Genomic DNA, 17,116 nt, shown 5'->3' on the forward strand with positions numbered 1-17,116 from the left:
AAAGCCACCTTCAACAAACCAAAGTACACTTCAGACAGCCACCTTTGGTTAAAAAAAAACAACTAACTGGTTTAGAGAATATTCCATATTACTCAGGGATTCTGAACATGGAACATTTGTGAGTACAAACAATCCTCGTGTTACAAAAAAACCAGAGAAGAACCAAGCAACGCTTAGTGAGATGGAATTACATTTATTATTATGCGCGGGCCCAGAGGAAAATGTCTCTCAAATTCTGGGTGCCATCACACACGAAGTTTCCCATATTTATACTATTTTACCTTTGTCTCCCAAATATGGGGTTTTTCCGGTTCCCTTTGCAAGATCTTAAAGGGGCCTATGTGCTGGGGCTTTGAGACCTCAACCAAAGGCTTGGCCTGACGCCAGCACTGATAACTTCGTCTGGAGGTTTAATGGCCTCTCTGAAATGGGAGTAGTCGTATTTTCCTCATTATTTAAGCCAGCAAGCATTTACAGAAGCCAGAAATAGCAGGGTTAAAATTTCAAACAGCAGTTTTTATGTATGATGGATGCTTCACTTGGGTTATGTGGGTTACATCAGACTCGACATACGTTGTTTTGTGGTGACGTCGCCATCTCCCATTTACAGTATTTATAAAAAAAAAAAGTTCCCTCATTTCGATGTATGTACATATGTGCTTTATGTTTTTTATTTATTTACAAAGTCAGGAATTCTTTCTTTTAAATTTTTTTTTACTGTTTCACTTCATCACATGGAGCTGTGTATGTGCTCCATGTGAATGAAGTAGGTGCTTATGTAGGTGGGTTCCAACTTTTGGCAAAATCGCATTACATTGCGCAGTAGGAACGGATCTCTGATGTAACCCAAGGACCTACTGTACATGAATATTATTTTTCTGGGGAGAGAGTTCATAGCTTTCATCAACTTTTCACAGGGGTCTCTGATCTCCAAAAAGTTAAGAACTATGCTAGAACTTACTAAAATTATATTCTCTGTATTAATAAATCACTGCCTATATATGTATATATATATGTATGCTTCAAAATACATCTGCTAAAAATTATTTAGTTGAATCCATGCCAGGCAGTTTTAGAATAGCCTGTTACATTGAACTAGATGTAATATTTTAAAAACAGAAGAATCGTACATAAAATATTCCAAAGTTATTTTCTTATATTTGAAAAAGACACACAGGAGAAAAATCACATGGGATGCCATTTATTTTATTCAAATATAAAGTATACACACATTTTTACTTTTAACATTTGTGGCCAAAACATTGTGTAAGATCAATGTTTGTGGTCTCATATTAACTTCTCCACCAGGAGTCACATACAGCAGAAGTTAAATGTTACTGAACTTTCATTTTTGCTTTTTAAAAGAGTAATAGCATTCTAAAACAATTTAGCCACCTTGAATCAACCGCAAAATGTTAAAAGGGTCTAGACAATTTTATTGTTTTCTGTATTTCTGAAATTAAAAAACAGTAAGTGGACTTTGTGATAAAAATCAGATATATCGTTCTCTACAAACCTTTAGCATGCTCGTTAAAAACTTGGTCTCCTAAATAGGCACAATAAATAAATATTAGCATAATTGATAATTGTCCTCCAAAAAATTTTCCCTTGAAAAACTTACTATCTTTGAAAATAACACAAAAGTGTTCTACTAAGTAATGCTGAACTTAAAATATTTGAATTTTTTAAAGTCATGGATTCTGTTGAAAAAATATTAGTTTTAAACAGAGTCTCTAAGAAATGATGGCAGAAATGCAATTAAGAAGGTCTAAAGATCCTGGAAGTTCAGACAAAATTGGAGTCTATGTTTAAGTCCTTTATAAGAACATAGTTCCTTAATATAAGAAAATTTAGCTATTTAAGCATATGAAGCTAAAATATTCTTTTTGCCAGTGCTATTGAAACGTTTAAATGAAGGAATTAACTGTACTTTTGATAACTAGGTCAGTGAACAATTATATCTTAAAAATGACTGTTAATTTCATGGTTGAAAATGGCGTTCCAACAAAGTAAAGAGATACTAAGAGTGTACAAAAATAAAAATAAACCTCTATTGGTCAATAAAACTGGTTGTATAAATTTATAGTTTCAATGGCTAAAAAATATCTCAAGTTGTTTTAAGCTCATCTGATTCAACTAAAGTACTATATTTAGGGAAGACAAGACAAAAATCTAGATTAGTGGCAGTATCCTAGATAATGAAAGATTTAGAACAGGTATTTTAAAACATATTTTTTTATGTTTTAAAAAAATAAAGGGCAGAGAGAAGTTATCACCCACCCCCATCCTCCAAACAACACCCATACAAATCCCAACATCAAGTTTCAATTTCCAAATAATTTATAGTCTCAACCAGTGTTACTCTGTTTGTTATTATTATTCCCTTAAGGAGTCTTTTTTTAGTCCTCTAATTGCAATCAACATCTGTTATATACTTATGTATATTTTTGCTTTAAATACAGAAATAAAATTTTTGTGACAAAGAACACATTTTCACCAAGAAAGCATGGTCTAAACAATGAAAGGTTTACAGTATTAAAACATTTATTTGAAGAGTTTAAGTGGGGAGAAGAAATGGCATATTTTAGTACAGATATGTGGATTATTCCCAAAACAGTTTAGCACTCAACCACTGCATCAAATTTTTTCCTAAAGTAGGCACTTCTCTCAGTGACAGGCAGTTCTTGCCTTCCATGACAGCATGGGATCATAAAAAATGGCCAATCTTTGTTAATAATCAATGAGGAAAATGATACTTGTTCTGTTCAGTTAAAATGTAAATGGAAAAATTATAAAAGTATTTAGTACACTGTAATTTAAAACATTAGAAAGATTGAGAATTCATTGTAAAAAATTAATCTAATCATTTAAACAGTGCTTGCTTTTTTTTGTCCAGTAACTTATACCATAGCAAAGTGTCATTCTCCTTTAAATTTGGATTAGTTTCCATATTTCAGCATTTGTACTTTGAATGTCGTAAAATATTTCTGCAATTTCCTTTAATGTGAAGTTTCTAACATCACTTCCTCGGGGACAAAACCTTTCCTCATTTATGTTGGGAAGTTTGCTGCCACTCAATTTCTCTGGCTGCATATCCAGAGGCTCTAGGTTGAAAAGCAGCACTGTCAACATTCCCATGATCAGCAACTTCTTCTACAACTCCATTAACGTTCACCTCGAATCTCAGTTCTGTCTGGCATTATCACTTTTCATTTATTTGCCCATTCTTTCCATTACCTACTTTTATAAAATGTCACATGTGGGGCAAGGAAATATACCTGTATGCTTTGCTGTCTGAAAGTGGACTGATTAACAGATGTGCAGTGACCAACCTCCAGAAGAATTTGAGAAGTAATGTGATTGGCCACTGATCATAAAATACATCTGTTATTCACAGTGACTACTTCATGTACTTTACTCACGGTTAATATATTCTGGAAACTGAAATTTGAACTGTACTGTTAGGGAACTGGTGTTATTCAACTAAATCATTATCGGAATTTGTGGCTTGGTGAATTGTGCAAATTGAGGAGTGCTTATGCCTTACTTGTTTACATTGGCCCAGACAGGCTCTAAGTGGCTGCTGAAATAAATTTACAATATTAGCGCTGGTTGAGCGCATGTCAAGGTAGTTTTCAAATTTTTGTCATTTGGCAATCAACTTTAAAATGTATTTGAGAATGACAGAATTTTAGAAATAGAGAAAGTACTTTAAAGATCCCATAATGAAATGCTACAAATTATCCGGCATGTTTGTTATGAATTATTTCTCCCCCTTCAATTTCGATTTGCTCATAGAGCCACTTGCGGTCACAGCGGCATTCAGCTCCACATTTGGTGGAACCACAGGCAGGACAAGCATAGAAACACCCTAAGCAATCTTCATCCAGGCAGTCGCAGAGGTCCATTCCGCTGAAAATCAGGAGACCCTGGCTATCATAGACCTTACTCTTGGCTGGTATCACTTGTCTGTAAAATAAACACAGGCGAATTACACCTCACAAGTATATTGCTTTTTGAATACTTAATTGAAAATAAGGTAATGAAAAAATTTAAGGAGATAAAATATTCTGAATTAGGGCTGAAGTCCTACCGAACTGGTACATAACTTACCAGATTCAAGGCTACTCTACAGCTAGTAGTAGTATGAACTCCTTGTCAGAAGAGACCCTACTCTGAAGAATTGACACAAATAAAATAAGCCTAAAATTCCTCTCAAAGTCCATTGAAAAATCAACTCAACAAAAGAATGGACAAGAACTTTGTCCAAAAATAGGTATATTTCTGTTAAAACTTCCCTTACCTTTAAGAAAAGGAAAATGGGTAGTTAATAGAGGTACTTTTTGTTGGCTACCAATCTCTTTACTGCTTTGTGAATATCATTTTATTTTTATTACAGTGTACTATCCTACTGGTTTTTATACTGCAACTAATCTGTTTCAAGTTCTTTGATGGATTCCAGCAAATCTGATTTAAAAATACTTACATGACTCAACAGAAAACCTTAACAGATAGAATAAACGCAATCTGTAGAAAATTCTGAATGATTATACTAACATTTCTTTATCAATTTATATTTTAGAAATGCTCAATTTAAAAAGTCACATCTAAACAATTTAGTTTCATTTACTCTGGTGACTGTACCATAACTTTTCCATTTCATACCTGTAAAGTTTCTCATAAAATTTACTTTCCTGCTGCCACTCATACAGCAGATATACCAATTATATATCAATGCTTTTCAAAAAATTCAATTACTTTAATTCTAAGAATAATTTGTTTAAATTATTTTAATTCTTATGCAAAAATATTATCTTGTTCACTTCATTGACACTTTCTTAGAAACAAATTTTTCAAGTTGAAAAAGATGTCAATTATTTATGAGGCCTTCAGATGTTCTTACCAATTCCACATTATCCAATTTAAAATACTAACCCAGAAAATTCAAAACTTAAGAGAAAGATAGGGGAACAACACAGATATGAGTCAGAAAGTTAACATATGTCGGAAGTAACACATAGCCTACCTGTCTGAACCGGAGGTTACACTTTTTGTAAGCCTTCTTTTTTCTCTTTTACCAGTTTCTGGAGGAAATTCAGTTTGCTTTCCTGGATTTGCAAACTGTAATGATTTCAAAGCTTTAGCAGTTCTTCCCTGAATAAAGGTAAACAAATTACCAATTTGACATCAGGTCATATTTTATTACTATTTCACTTACTGTTAATCCAGATTATTCCTTAACCTGGAAGACAGTTTGGAACTCACATAAAAAAGAAAAAAAGGTTTTAGAGCCCGAGTACAACAAAATTTACAGCCCTGGGCCATACTAAAAATTTATTGGTAATTTACATGTAATATTTTCATTACCTAATTTTAATTTCTGGCATATAGGAGAGGAAGGGCACAGACACGGTGAAAACTGAAATAGCTGTTGCCAACATGGGAGAGAAGTCAGAAAAACTGCTTTATAACCTGAGGGTCCTACTAATGATCCTGAGTCCTTAAGAAAAGTTTCTCTTGTTATTATGTTTTCAAAAGCAGAGAAGAAGTCCTAAAATGCATTACAAATTTTGATGGTGAAGAGTTTAAGTTTGTTACTTGGGGGGAAACAGCTTTATGTGATACATTCCTCAAGAGCAATGGATAAATACAGTGGTGAAGACATCTGAAGTGACAGTAGCAAGTACTTAGTATGAACTGCAAGATACCACTGAGTCCTGGAGATATGCCTCTAGGGGGAGCACCAAAGGAAAGCACTATACATAATTTAAATTTTAGTTACCTCTTGACTTATTAATATAATGAAAAATTACAATTCTTCCCAGCTGCAAGAATTATAAATTAGTTACAAATAGAAATTTTAAGCAGTGCTCCTTTGAATATTTGTCCTTGTTCTACACCAAAGAGAGCTTTATGAAATCTTAAGTTGTTTTGATATGGTTAAAGAGTGTCTTGGGCATATTATGTTATTCCTTTCCCAAACTTACTTTATCATTCAATCTAGGTCAGAGATTTTCAACTGGTGTGCCCCCACACACTGGTGTGCTGCAAAAATTTTTAAAACATGCAATACTGGACTATTTAGTCAGGGGAACTGATCTCTTTCGCTTTAAATTGTCAAATAAAGAAATGATAACAGCCAACACAACAACAGCTGTCCAGTGTAAATGAAATAAAAATTATACCTGTATATTTTGTCCATTGGCCAAAAATATATATCTTTTGGTGTGCCACAGAATTTTAGAAATTACTTTATGTATGCTATGAGATGAAAGGTTGAAAATCGCTGATCTAGGTATCTAGAAATATTTAGAAACACCATTTATTTTCACTTTCCCAACTTTACATTCACTGCATGCTGATTAGTATAATCCTATACAATAAAAGCCTAATATGCTAAGTGTCCGGTCATCTGTTCAATCAAAGTGTAATATGCTAACGATATGTTAAGGCCACTCAATCGCTTCCTATGATGTGCACCGGCTACCGGGGGGCAGATGCTCTGACCGGTAGGTTAGCTTGCTGCTGGGTTCTGGCTGATCAGGATTGAGCAAGACAGGCTGGAGATGCCCTGGAGCTCTCCCGCGGTCCCTCCCCAGCTGGCCGACCTCCCGCGTCCCTCCCTGGTCCTGATCGTGCACTGGTGGTGTCCCTCGGCCTGGCCTGTGCCCTCTCGCAATCCAGGACCCGTTGGGGGATGTAAGAGAGCTGGTTTCGGCCTGATCCCACCAGCCAGGCCGAGGGACGCCACTGGTGCATGAATTTGTGCACTGGGCCTCTAGTAAACAATAATGTAAATATGATTTCCTTATAGTTAAACAAAACCCCATGGTGTAGAAATAACATAGCAGAGAAAAATAACTACTATACATACATCTGAATCAGGTTTTCTTTTCTGCCGGTCTTCAGAATCAACATCCACACTTCCATTGATTATCTGTGTGCATTTTGGACAAAGCTTCCAACCAGGTACAAGCTGTCTGCCAAATTTTGCACTCAGGAAAGTGGCATCATCTAAGTCAATTACATGCAAGTTTTTTTTGGCTAGTTTTTTATGTATGTTAAAGGGGTCACAACATGACTTCTGCAAATCCTCAAATCTGTCAATGTAAATTTTTGCATGATGAAAGCAAATTGTATTGTTCCCAGAAAGTGTCATTCCAGTTCTAAGTTGAAGTAAAAGCATATCATTTGATGACAATTCTTGCAGAGTCTTGAAACCTGTATGACGAGTATAGAAGGTTTTATGGCACTCATTGGTGGTGCGAAGCTGAACGCCAACTGAACACGGATCCATCATTCTCGATTCCAGCCAATTTCCTGTTTAATTCTGTTGAGCAACTGACCTCTCTCCAATAAGTGATATGCTGGTCACCCTGAAGAAAATATTAAAGAGAGTCAGATTTGTGCTGTAAATGTTTTATCTGGGAAACTGAAAAGGCATTTGATAAAACTCAGTACTTGTTTAAAAGAAAGAAAACTCTTAGCAAAAAAGGAAAAGAAAGGTTTTTAACAAAAAGGATACAAGAAATATTATTATATTTAATCATGGAGCATCAGAAGCATTTCCTTTAAAGTCAGAACTACATAATGCCTGCTGTCACAGCTTCCATTTAACACCATATTAAAGGTATCAGAATTGAAAAGAAAGAAACAAGAAATATTACTCAAAGATTATTTAACTATCTACATGGAAAATACAAGAGGTTTTAGCAAACTATTAGAAGTAGCAAGATAATTCAACAAAAATATTGGAAACCAAAAGCACTTTAAGATACCTTACAAAACATATAAAACTTAAAAACGACACGTAAGGCTTTTATGGCAAAATTATCAAACAGAAAGACAAAAAAGATACTTTTAATAAATGCTGAAGAAATATGCCTTGGAAAGTCTATAGTAAATATGTCAATTCTCCAGGAATTTATAAATTCAAAACTATTCTAATCAAAATCCCATCAGGTGTTCTGCCTACTTCCTCTTGGAATTTAGTAAAATGGTTTACATGGAAGGGTAAAGGTCCAAGTAAGCCAAGAGAATCTTGAAGAAAAACAGAGTAAGACATTTACTATAAAACTATTACAATGAAAACCGGTATCAGCATAATATAGACAAATAGATCCATGAAAAGAGGAAGATGTATAACATATGGTATTATAAATCAGTGGGCATTACACATTAATGGAAGAAGGATTTAATAAAAGATGCTTGGAAAACTGCCTAACCATGTGGAAAAAGGCAGAATAAGATTGCTCTCTCACAAACAAAAATCAATTCCAGTTGGATTAAAGAATTAAGCATGAAAATATATTTACAAAAAAACCAGAAGACTTTGTGATATATTTCGTTTGATATGTGCATTTCTGTTTGAGAATTTCTTCTCTATCCCAGTATCACAGTCTTCTGTTTTGGGCACACTTTGAGTACTGTATGTAATTTTTGGAGGAACACTTGAAGGAATTAAACTGTCTGCACAATTATACTGTTTTCTAAGCATCCATTCCTTAGGTGTCACTGTAGGGTTAGAATTACTTGCTATTGGAGTTGCCAGATAAAATACAGAATGCTCAGTTAAAGTTAAATTTTAGATAATGCACAAATAATTTTCACATTAAATATGTTCCAAATATTGCTAAAAAAATAAGCTGTTATTTGTCAAACTTAACTGGGAATCCCATATTTTTATTTGCTAATTCTAGCAACCTCATTTACTATGCAATTTTTATTTATTTATTTTTTGGCATTTTCTAGTAAGTAGAGGTCTTTCTTTGGTGCCAGCTTCAAATTAAGTTCCACCTCTTACCTGTTATTAAAAGGAATTCGAACTTCCTATGAACAAATTATAGGAGCGGCTCAGTTTAAAATGAAACTGTCTGAAAACAATAGCAGAGGGAAGTTCAGGTTAAAAAGGAAACTAATTATTTTTCTTCCCAAAATTTTTAGGGGAAGTGTAGCCATACTATGTTCCAATATGTTGATTTCTCATTAATACAGCTTTTTACTTGACCAGTCTCCTAATTAGTGGGAAAAGTAGTATTAAGAGGAAATTTAACCAAATAAAAAATTTTGAGTTTTTTTTTAAAGTATATTTTATTGATTTTTTACAGAGAGGAAGGGAGAGGGATAGAGAGTTAGAAACATCCATGAGAGAGAAACATGGATCAGCTGCCTCCTGCACACCTCCTACTGGGGATATGCCCTCAACCAAGGTACATGCCCTTGACTGGAATTGAACCTGGGACCCTTCAGTCCACAGGCTGATGCTCTATCCGCTAAGCCAAACCAGTTAGAGCACTTTTCTGAGTTTTTAAGTTGTCAAGAATCCTTCCCTTCATGAAAAATGCCCTTTGGGAGTAGGGGTGAAGTATAAGTTCTTATAATTTGTCAAGCATTTTCTAAGCCATCTCTTATTTAATGAAAATAAAGTATTTTCATCGACCCCTACTATGCAAATCAGCAGCTTTAGTTATGGCCTAGAGCCAATAAGAAAGGTAGAGAATTTAAAACAAATATATAGTCCATAGTACTGTCCTATCTAATGAAGATGGAATACGCAAATTAACCAGCACTCCACAACAAAAGATGGTGGCGCGCACAGCCAATAAGGAGGGAATATGCAAATTGATGTGACAAAGATGAGGGAGGCAGGGCCACTTGCCTCATCACCATGGCAATGAAGCAGGCTTCCGCCCAGCAGCAGCCAGGGGAAAGGAAGGCCTATTCTTGCACGAATCTTTGTGCATCGGGCCTCTAGTTTAAAAGATTTCTATTGAGAGGCAGGAACAGCGATAGCACAAACATCATCTCATTAATCTTTACAACTCTGAGGTACTATCATTCCCATTTACAGATGAAGAATCTGAAGTTTAGAGCTCTAGTTTCCAAGCTAACACAATGGCTGGTATATCAGAGACATGTATTTGCTAAATGAATTAAACATCCACACACACACATCCAAACCAAATTTTACTTTATATGAAGAATCTGTTAGGCTCACCCAAAGCACTTCCCTCAGACTTTTTAATGCTCTGTCCAGTGTACTTTCAGATCTTTGGAATCCATTTGCAATTTGTCACCATTCCTTTGGTCCTTAAGGGCCAAAGGGAAGGAAGTGACGAGGGATTGCAACAACTGCGAGGCAGTTTCCAGACCGAGAGTCATGCGCAAAGCGCTAATCACTCTGCCTTATTCTGGATGAGACCAAGATTGTCAAACAATCCCAGGTTCCCGCTATGGATGCCGGGTAAGTGATTGTGAAACGGAACTGTCATCTGTGGAAAACACTTTTTTTTTTTTCTTACCACTTTGTAGAAAATACAGTCTGGGCTCTTTAGAATGCCATCATGTGTTCTAAATGCCACAACACTGCTAAATGTCAAAACTGCACTACCTGCGGAGTTCTTTTCCGTTGCATGCCTTTATATTGTTCTCTTTGCTTAGGTTACCCGGGTTACGGGGTTCAAGGCCACCATATTTCAATCCTCATCCACCTAACGGGTAGGTGATGGCGAGAACCGTTTGAGCTCGGTCGGCATGTCAGCATTTTGAAAAACCCTAACTTAACTCTGGTGCCGTGTCACATAGAGAAATTTTTTGATATTTGCAACCATAGTAAAACAAAGGCTTATATTTTTGATATTTATTTTATATATTTAAATGCCATTTAACAAAGAAAAATCAACCAAAAAAATGAGTTCGCGTGTCATAGGTTCGCCATCACTGAGTCCTAACCCATCACTTTGAGGGCTCCCGGGCTGAGGCATCCTTCCGGACAGAGCCAGTGTCCCCCCCATCTGTGGAGCCTCACCCAGATACGGTTGCAGGCCCTCCTTCCTCTGGCGGCACTTCCCTGGGAGCTGAGCTGACCTCACAGTGCTTTCTCAGCTGTTGGAGGACAGCAGCTCTATGGCTTCACCTTCTTTATCATCCGGTGGAGGAACAAGAACTCCGGGGACTCCCCTTTTCATAGCACTCATCACAGGCTGGTTGTTAAGTCGCCGCCCCCCCCCCCCCCCCCCCTCCATTACACATTAGTTCTGTGAGGGCAAGAAATCACCTGGGTCCCCTGTACCTTTGACGTCTCCAGCACAACACTGACATCTAGTAGACTCTTCACAGCGTCTTTTCAACGAACACCTGTCCAGAAACGATAGGAATCTCACCCCAAGAGGCCTAAATCTCCCCAAATCAATGCGACTCAGTCCCCAGGATGCGGCAATCCTTCCCACCCCAACCCTGTGGAGGTCACAGGCCTAACGCCCCTGTGAGCGGTTCTATCCAAATGTTTCAAGCCACCAGGTCCGTCCAAGGAGGACCTACTATGTTCATGGTACCGGGATAAAAAAAAAACAAAAAAAAAACAAAAAAAAACCGACTACTACTCCGCCTCCGGCCTCAACCAGACACCTAGGGCCGGGAGGACTCCGATTACAAAGCATAAAAACAAAACAGGAGAGACGCTGGGTACGGGGTTGAAGGCCACCATATTTTAACCTCATCCACCTAACCCATCGCTTTGAGGGCTCCCGGGCTCCGGACGAGAGGCGACAACCCGCAGACGCGACTGATGCGGCGGCCACCGCGCAGGGCCTGGCACCAAGGGGCGTCGGATGAACCTGGGTCGGAGATCGGCGGATCGGGAGGCTGCAGAAAAGCCCCCTCCCGCTTCCGGGCCTCCTCTCCGGCCTCCGTGACCCGGCCCGAGTCTCCCTCCTTTCCAGGGACCAGTCTCCCCGCCCACGCCCCCCGCTTCTTCCCTCCCAGAACCTCCCCCGCGGCCCGTTCCACCTGAGCGCGAGTTCCGCCGCCCGCGTTCGCACAGAACTTGTAACCACGCACCGCCGCCTCCGCGGCCTGCTCCTCGGCGCGCCCTCGCACTACCACCGAGAGGAAGGCGGGCGGGAGCTAGAGGGGCCCGGCGCGACCATAGAGAGCGACGCGGGGGAGCCTAGAGCGGAAGGAGCCGGGCGCCCCCCCGCGGCGGAAAGGACGGGGCGGCGCCCATGGGCGGATGAATGATTCAAGGTGAGGCAACAGTTGCTTCTTGCGCTGGCGAGATGTTGTTTTCGGAAACAGCTCGGGCCCGGGGGCCGCCTCTTCCCAGGTGCAGGTTTGGCTAGCTTGGATTCTGTTCGCGAATCTCGACGCCTGATCGTGAAGCCAAATGTTTGCACCCCGATCTTTCTAACCCGTGGAGTAGTAGGGCCTGTGTTAAAAGGACCTTAAGAACAGACCCTTTATTTAAGGTCTCACATTTTATTTCATTAATTTTATTCAAGCTAAAAGTATTCCAAAATGCATCTCTTTTTAAACTATTAAAAAAAATAGGTGTTTATTACTTTGAGTATAATATGGGCTCCGAGAAGATGCTTGTAAATGTTTTGAGGGGAGAAATCACTCTCTTGTATCTCTAATGTGTGCCACAGTTTAGGTACTCATTCATTTTAGAGTGGATTTCATTCATTTAGCATCTTTGAGAGCGCAAGACCCCTTCCAGCGGTTCTCAACCTGTGGGTCACTACCATCGGAAAACGCATATAGCATATCAGATATTTACATTACGATTCATAACAGCAGCAAAATTACAGTTATGAAGTAGCAACGAAAATAATTTTATGGTTGGGGAGGTCACCACAACATGAGGAGCTGTATTAAAGGGTAGCAGCATTAGGAAGGTTGAGAACCACTGCTAGGCTAAAGGGACTCAGCCTTCAACCATTTTCAGGTGGGAGGTGGAGGGAAAAGCCTCCCAGCCCCCTAGTACTGTTTTTGTAGCCACCCAAGTGAAGGGGAAAAAAAAAAGTGAGACAGGGAGATACAGTCCACCAAGGTCCGAGCTTACTAGTAATGCTGTACACACTTAATGTAGGTTGCTCCCTGCAGGGAGCCTACGGCCCTTGCACCACCTCCACGTTGCCCTGCAAGCAGGCAGGGCTTTGCTACTCACCCTATTACACCAGTCTTGGAACTGGGGAGTGAGAGAAAGGCAAAACCAGCAGATAACCCATTCACCTGTTTCTTCCGGAGGTCACGTGCAGTAGCTTTTTTAGTAGTTACTTTATGGTTGGCACTTGGCTAAGAGAAAATGAGACAAACGAGTAAAACGTACCCCTCCTTTCAAAGAGCTCACAGGCCAGAAAGAGAAACAAAGGAGGCAAGCGTTAACCCCAGGGCGGTGTGATAAATGCCACAATGGAAACACAGAACATGAACAGGGTAAAATGAGGATTACTAAGGCAGAGGCATTCTGAGAGGAGATTATTGCTTGAATTAATTGAGCTGTCCGGTGGAAAACGAACCCGATGCAATGGGGGCTTTCAGGCAAACTGCTGCGAGGCAAGCTGTCCTGGAGGTAATGGAATAGAAGACTCACAGACCAAATGAAGGTGCTTGAATAGAATGGTTTATGGACTCCATTTTAATACCCAGTGAAAAGCAAGGGAAAAGAGTAGGAATACACTGACACGTGTAGGATAGGATGCAAACAAGGGGAAGGACATCGCTTGGATCTGGAGTTAAACAACGTTCAGATGTTCAATCAACCTCTTCCACTGATGACCTGCTTTTGAGGACCAGAGTTCAGGTCACAGAAGGGAGGCCCACAGGCTTGCTCTGTTGGACAGGTGCTGGGAAACATAGCTGGCCACAACCAGGGCTCACTAATTAGCCTGAACAGGCATGGGTTTAATTGCATTAATTAATTAATTTATTTATTTATTTATTTTGGGGATTGAGCACATGTGAGATTATACCAGGTGTCACCTCTGGATGAATGATTTGGTGGTGACATAGCTGTCAGCCCAGAGATGGCATAATTATTCATAGCTTAGTTTTTCTGCCCGCCACCCCCCCTTTTTTGTTTTTACTATAAATGTCCCTCTGTTCCATGATATTTTCAACTTGGGATGCCTTACAGTGTACTCACTATGTATATTTAATGGAATTCTATGTTTCACAAAATACATGCTTACTCATATTCTCTATATAAAACATCCTGTAAATTGTGCATTTATCTCATAAGCTGCCAGTGTATTTAACACTTTTTCTGACTAACACTTCTTATGACTTTCATCCATCCCTAAGGAAACTGCAAGGAATTCAGTATAGCTGGAGTGGGAAGCTGAGAAAGGTAAGTAGAGGACAGATAATGCTCTTTTTTATGTCGTATTAGAGATACTAAACTTTATTCTGAACTGAAGTGGGAAACGGTGAGGAGTATGGAGAACAGGGAAGAAGTACAGTACCGGGCAGGAGAGCCAGTTCTCTTTTGCCCTAATGCAGAGATTAGTAATGATGTCCCCCACCAGCTCAGTGTCTCCATGAGGTGAGATGATTTCTTCCCCTACCCCTTCCTTAAACATTTAGTAATGCCTGGAAACATTTTTTTTCAGCTAGGGGGCGCTACTGATATTTAGTGGGGTGAGAGCAGGGGAGTTCCTAAACATGCTATGTTGTGGAAGACAACCCCTCACAAAAGAATGATCTGGTTCAAAATTTCAATAGTGCCAAGATTGACATACCCCAAACTAAGGGACTTAAGAAAGCATAGAGAGCAAGCAGGCTACTTAGTAACTGATTAGCTATAGATGTGAGGAAGAAGGAGAGAATAATTTTAGGGTTCTGGCTTGGGTAACTGGGAGGACAAAAGGAGAAATGGGTTATGGAGAATAGAGAGAAGGAATTAAACCTTGGATATGTTAAGTCTAAGACAGCCAAGTGAAGATGCACAGTATGCAGTTGGAAAGAAGAGGAAGGCGATGAGAGGAGTTTGAGCTGAAGATCCGTTTTGGTAAATGTTAATACTAGGTCAGTCTTTACAGATAAACTTCAAGAAAGAATCTGAGCCCTAGCTGGTTTGGCTCAGTGTATAGAGTGTCAGCCTGCTGACTGAAGGGTCCTGGGTTCGATTCCAGTTACGGGCACATGCCAGAGTTGCAGGTTTGATCCCCAGTAGGGGATGTGCAGGAGACAGCCAATCAATGATTCGCTCTCATCATTGATGTTTCTATCTGTCTCTCCCTCACCCTCTCTGAAATCAATACAAATATATTTTTTTTAAAAAAGAAAGAATCTGAGATGTTGGCAAGCAATTACACAATTTTGCAGCATGCTAAAATTTGCAAACAATAGATTTAGATCTCAAAGGAAGTCGCAGAAGGAGGAGGCAGTGAGGTAGCCAGAAAACAAAGGCAGAGCAAAGTCCTACCTACTAAGGAAGGCCAGAGTTGAAAGCAGGGCTCTAGCAGTATGGGAGGGAGAGGTTGCCGCAGAACAGTACTGGCCTTTGGATGTACAATGAGAATCACATATGTAATTGTAAATTTTTTAGTAGTAATATTAGAAAGTTTAAAAAGAAATAGGTAAATTAATTTATAAATATGTTTTGTTTAACCCAACATATTTAAAACATTATCATTTCACCATGTAATTAATATAAAATTATTAATAAAGTATGTTATAGCCCTTTTTTTATGTACTAAGTTATTTTGAAATCTGGTGTGTATTTTATACCTCCAGTACCTTTCAATTTGGACTAGCCACTTTTCAGGTACTCAGTTACTCCATGTGGATAGTGGCTACCATATTGGATTGCATAACTGTATAAAATCAAGTAAAAAAGAGACTAAAATATATTCTTTAGAGCAATTAGATGGTTATAGATGGTGTGATAAGAGCTCTTCCAGTGAAGTGGAGGGTAGAAGCCAGAATATACCCAGTTAAAGCATGGGAAGTTAGAGATAATAGCTACCATAGAGAACATTTTCAACAGCCTTTATTATGATTACTATAGTATGAAGGGCTTTTTTTTTTTTTTTTTAGTTTTGAGTATGATTAAGATTAAACAACACAATTCAGTTTTTTAATAGGTTTTAACAATTATATTTGGACTTTTGCTTTGGCAGATTGCCCTCCTACTGAAAACTATTTTTAGATATTGGAGGATATCTAAATACTGAATTGTGATCCCGAAAGAAGAGAAACAACTAAGGTAAGTCCTGCCCTCGCTGGTTTGGCTCAGTGGATAGAGTGTCAGCCTGCGAACTGAAGGGTCCTAGGTTCAATTCTAATCAAGGGCATGTGCTGCTTGCAGCTTGATCCCCCCGGCCCTGGTCAGGGTGCATGTGATGTGTCTCTCTCACATCAGTGTTTCTCTCTGTCTCTCCCTCTCATTTCCACTCTCTCTAAAAATCATTGGAAACATATCCTCGGGTAAGGATTAACAAAAAAATAAAAATAAAAAAATAAGGTAAGTCCTATAGTGATCCCAGCTTACTGCCTGGAACCAGAGTTCAGGTCATAGAGCTGGTAGGGGAACCTAAATAGAGACTCGTGGTTTCACCAGATGGAGGAGATGGAGATGGAGATTCAGAGAAGCTGATGGGCTGGTATCAGAGAGGAGGAAGTGGCACAGAGTCTTGGAGGTCTCCCCAGGTGAGCCTTTTCCCTTGTACCGAAGTGGGAAATGCCTGGCCCGGGCCATATAAGGCCTGAGAAATCATTTGGTCTGGCCCTGCAAAGGCATTAGGAGTGAGTTAATTAAATGTTTGACCAAATATAGCAGGCTAATTTTTAAATTGATAATTTTGTATGGCACGTGAATGATATAAATATCCAAATGGCCCTTGGCAGAAAAAAATGTTCCCCATCCCTGCTTTATATCTTTGCCTGGGTATTGATCTGTGCAGTGGAAGAGTGAGACTCTGGGAGGTGCGTGAAAGAACCACCAAAAAGTAGTAGGCCAGCCCTAACCGGTTTGGCTCAGTGGATAGGGCGTTGGCCTTTGGACTCAAGGGTCCCAGGTTCGATTCCGGTCAAGGGCATGTACCTTGGTTGCGGGCACATACCCAGTTGGGAGTGTGCAGGAGGCATCTGATTGGTGTTTCTCTCTCATCGATGTTTCTAACTCTCTATCCCTCTCCCTTCCTCTCTGTAAAAAATCAATAAAATATATTTTTTAAAAAATTAGTAGGCCAAACAATTTCTAATGCTGAGGATAAATAGTTTGTGTTCCCAATCATCCAGAGTAGAGGAATCTTGTAATAAACACTTTGTTCCTATCAGTCAAAATAAAAACAGGGAGCCTGGCCAGTGAATGTTACTCTTCCTTCCCGCCCCC

General features: G+C 39.2%; 1 protein-coding gene and 1 long non-coding RNA gene across 5 annotated transcripts; one reads left to right on the forward strand and one right to left on the reverse strand.

Annotated features, from left to right (window-relative positions):
• Positions 1-1,185: 1,185 nt before the first annotated feature.
• Positions 1,186-11,884, reverse strand: ARL14EP (ADP ribosylation factor like GTPase 14 effector protein). 4 transcript variants are annotated; one of them, XM_015566518.1, is made up of 5 exons: positions 11,788-11,869; positions 11,072-11,136; positions 6,875-7,376; positions 5,027-5,154; positions 1,186-3,969 (listed from the first exon to the last, which is right to left on the reverse strand). In XM_015566518.1, exons 3-5 carry the CDS (start codon positions 7,298-7,300, stop codon positions 3,741-3,743), a joined length of 783 nt encoding a protein of 260 aa, XP_015422004.1. In that variant the 5' UTR covers positions 7,301-7,376; positions 11,072-11,136; positions 11,788-11,869; the 3' UTR covers positions 1,186-3,740. The 4 variants fall into 4 exon arrangements, with proteins under 4 accessions (XP_015422004.1, XP_015422000.1, XP_006754003.1 ...); XM_015566514.1 differs by having other exon boundaries at positions 11,057-11,136; XM_006753940.2 differs by lacking the exon at positions 11,072-11,136 and having other exon boundaries at positions 11,788-11,884.
• A 70-nt stretch (positions 11,885-11,954) lies between these two features.
• On the forward strand, positions 11,955-15,994 carry LOC107183735. The gene is made up of 3 exons (XR_001514551.1): positions 11,955-12,024; positions 14,083-14,128; positions 15,903-15,994. It is a non-coding gene; the product is annotated as an uncharacterized LOC107183735 (long non-coding RNA).
• Positions 15,995-17,116: the final 1,122 nt, after the last annotated feature.

Source organism: Myotis davidii, unplaced genomic scaffold, assembly GCF_000327345.1.
Source record: "Myotis davidii unplaced genomic scaffold, ASM32734v1 scaffold330, whole genome shotgun sequence".
Lineage (NCBI taxonomy): Eukaryota > Metazoa > Chordata > Mammalia > Chiroptera > Vespertilionidae > Myotis > Myotis davidii.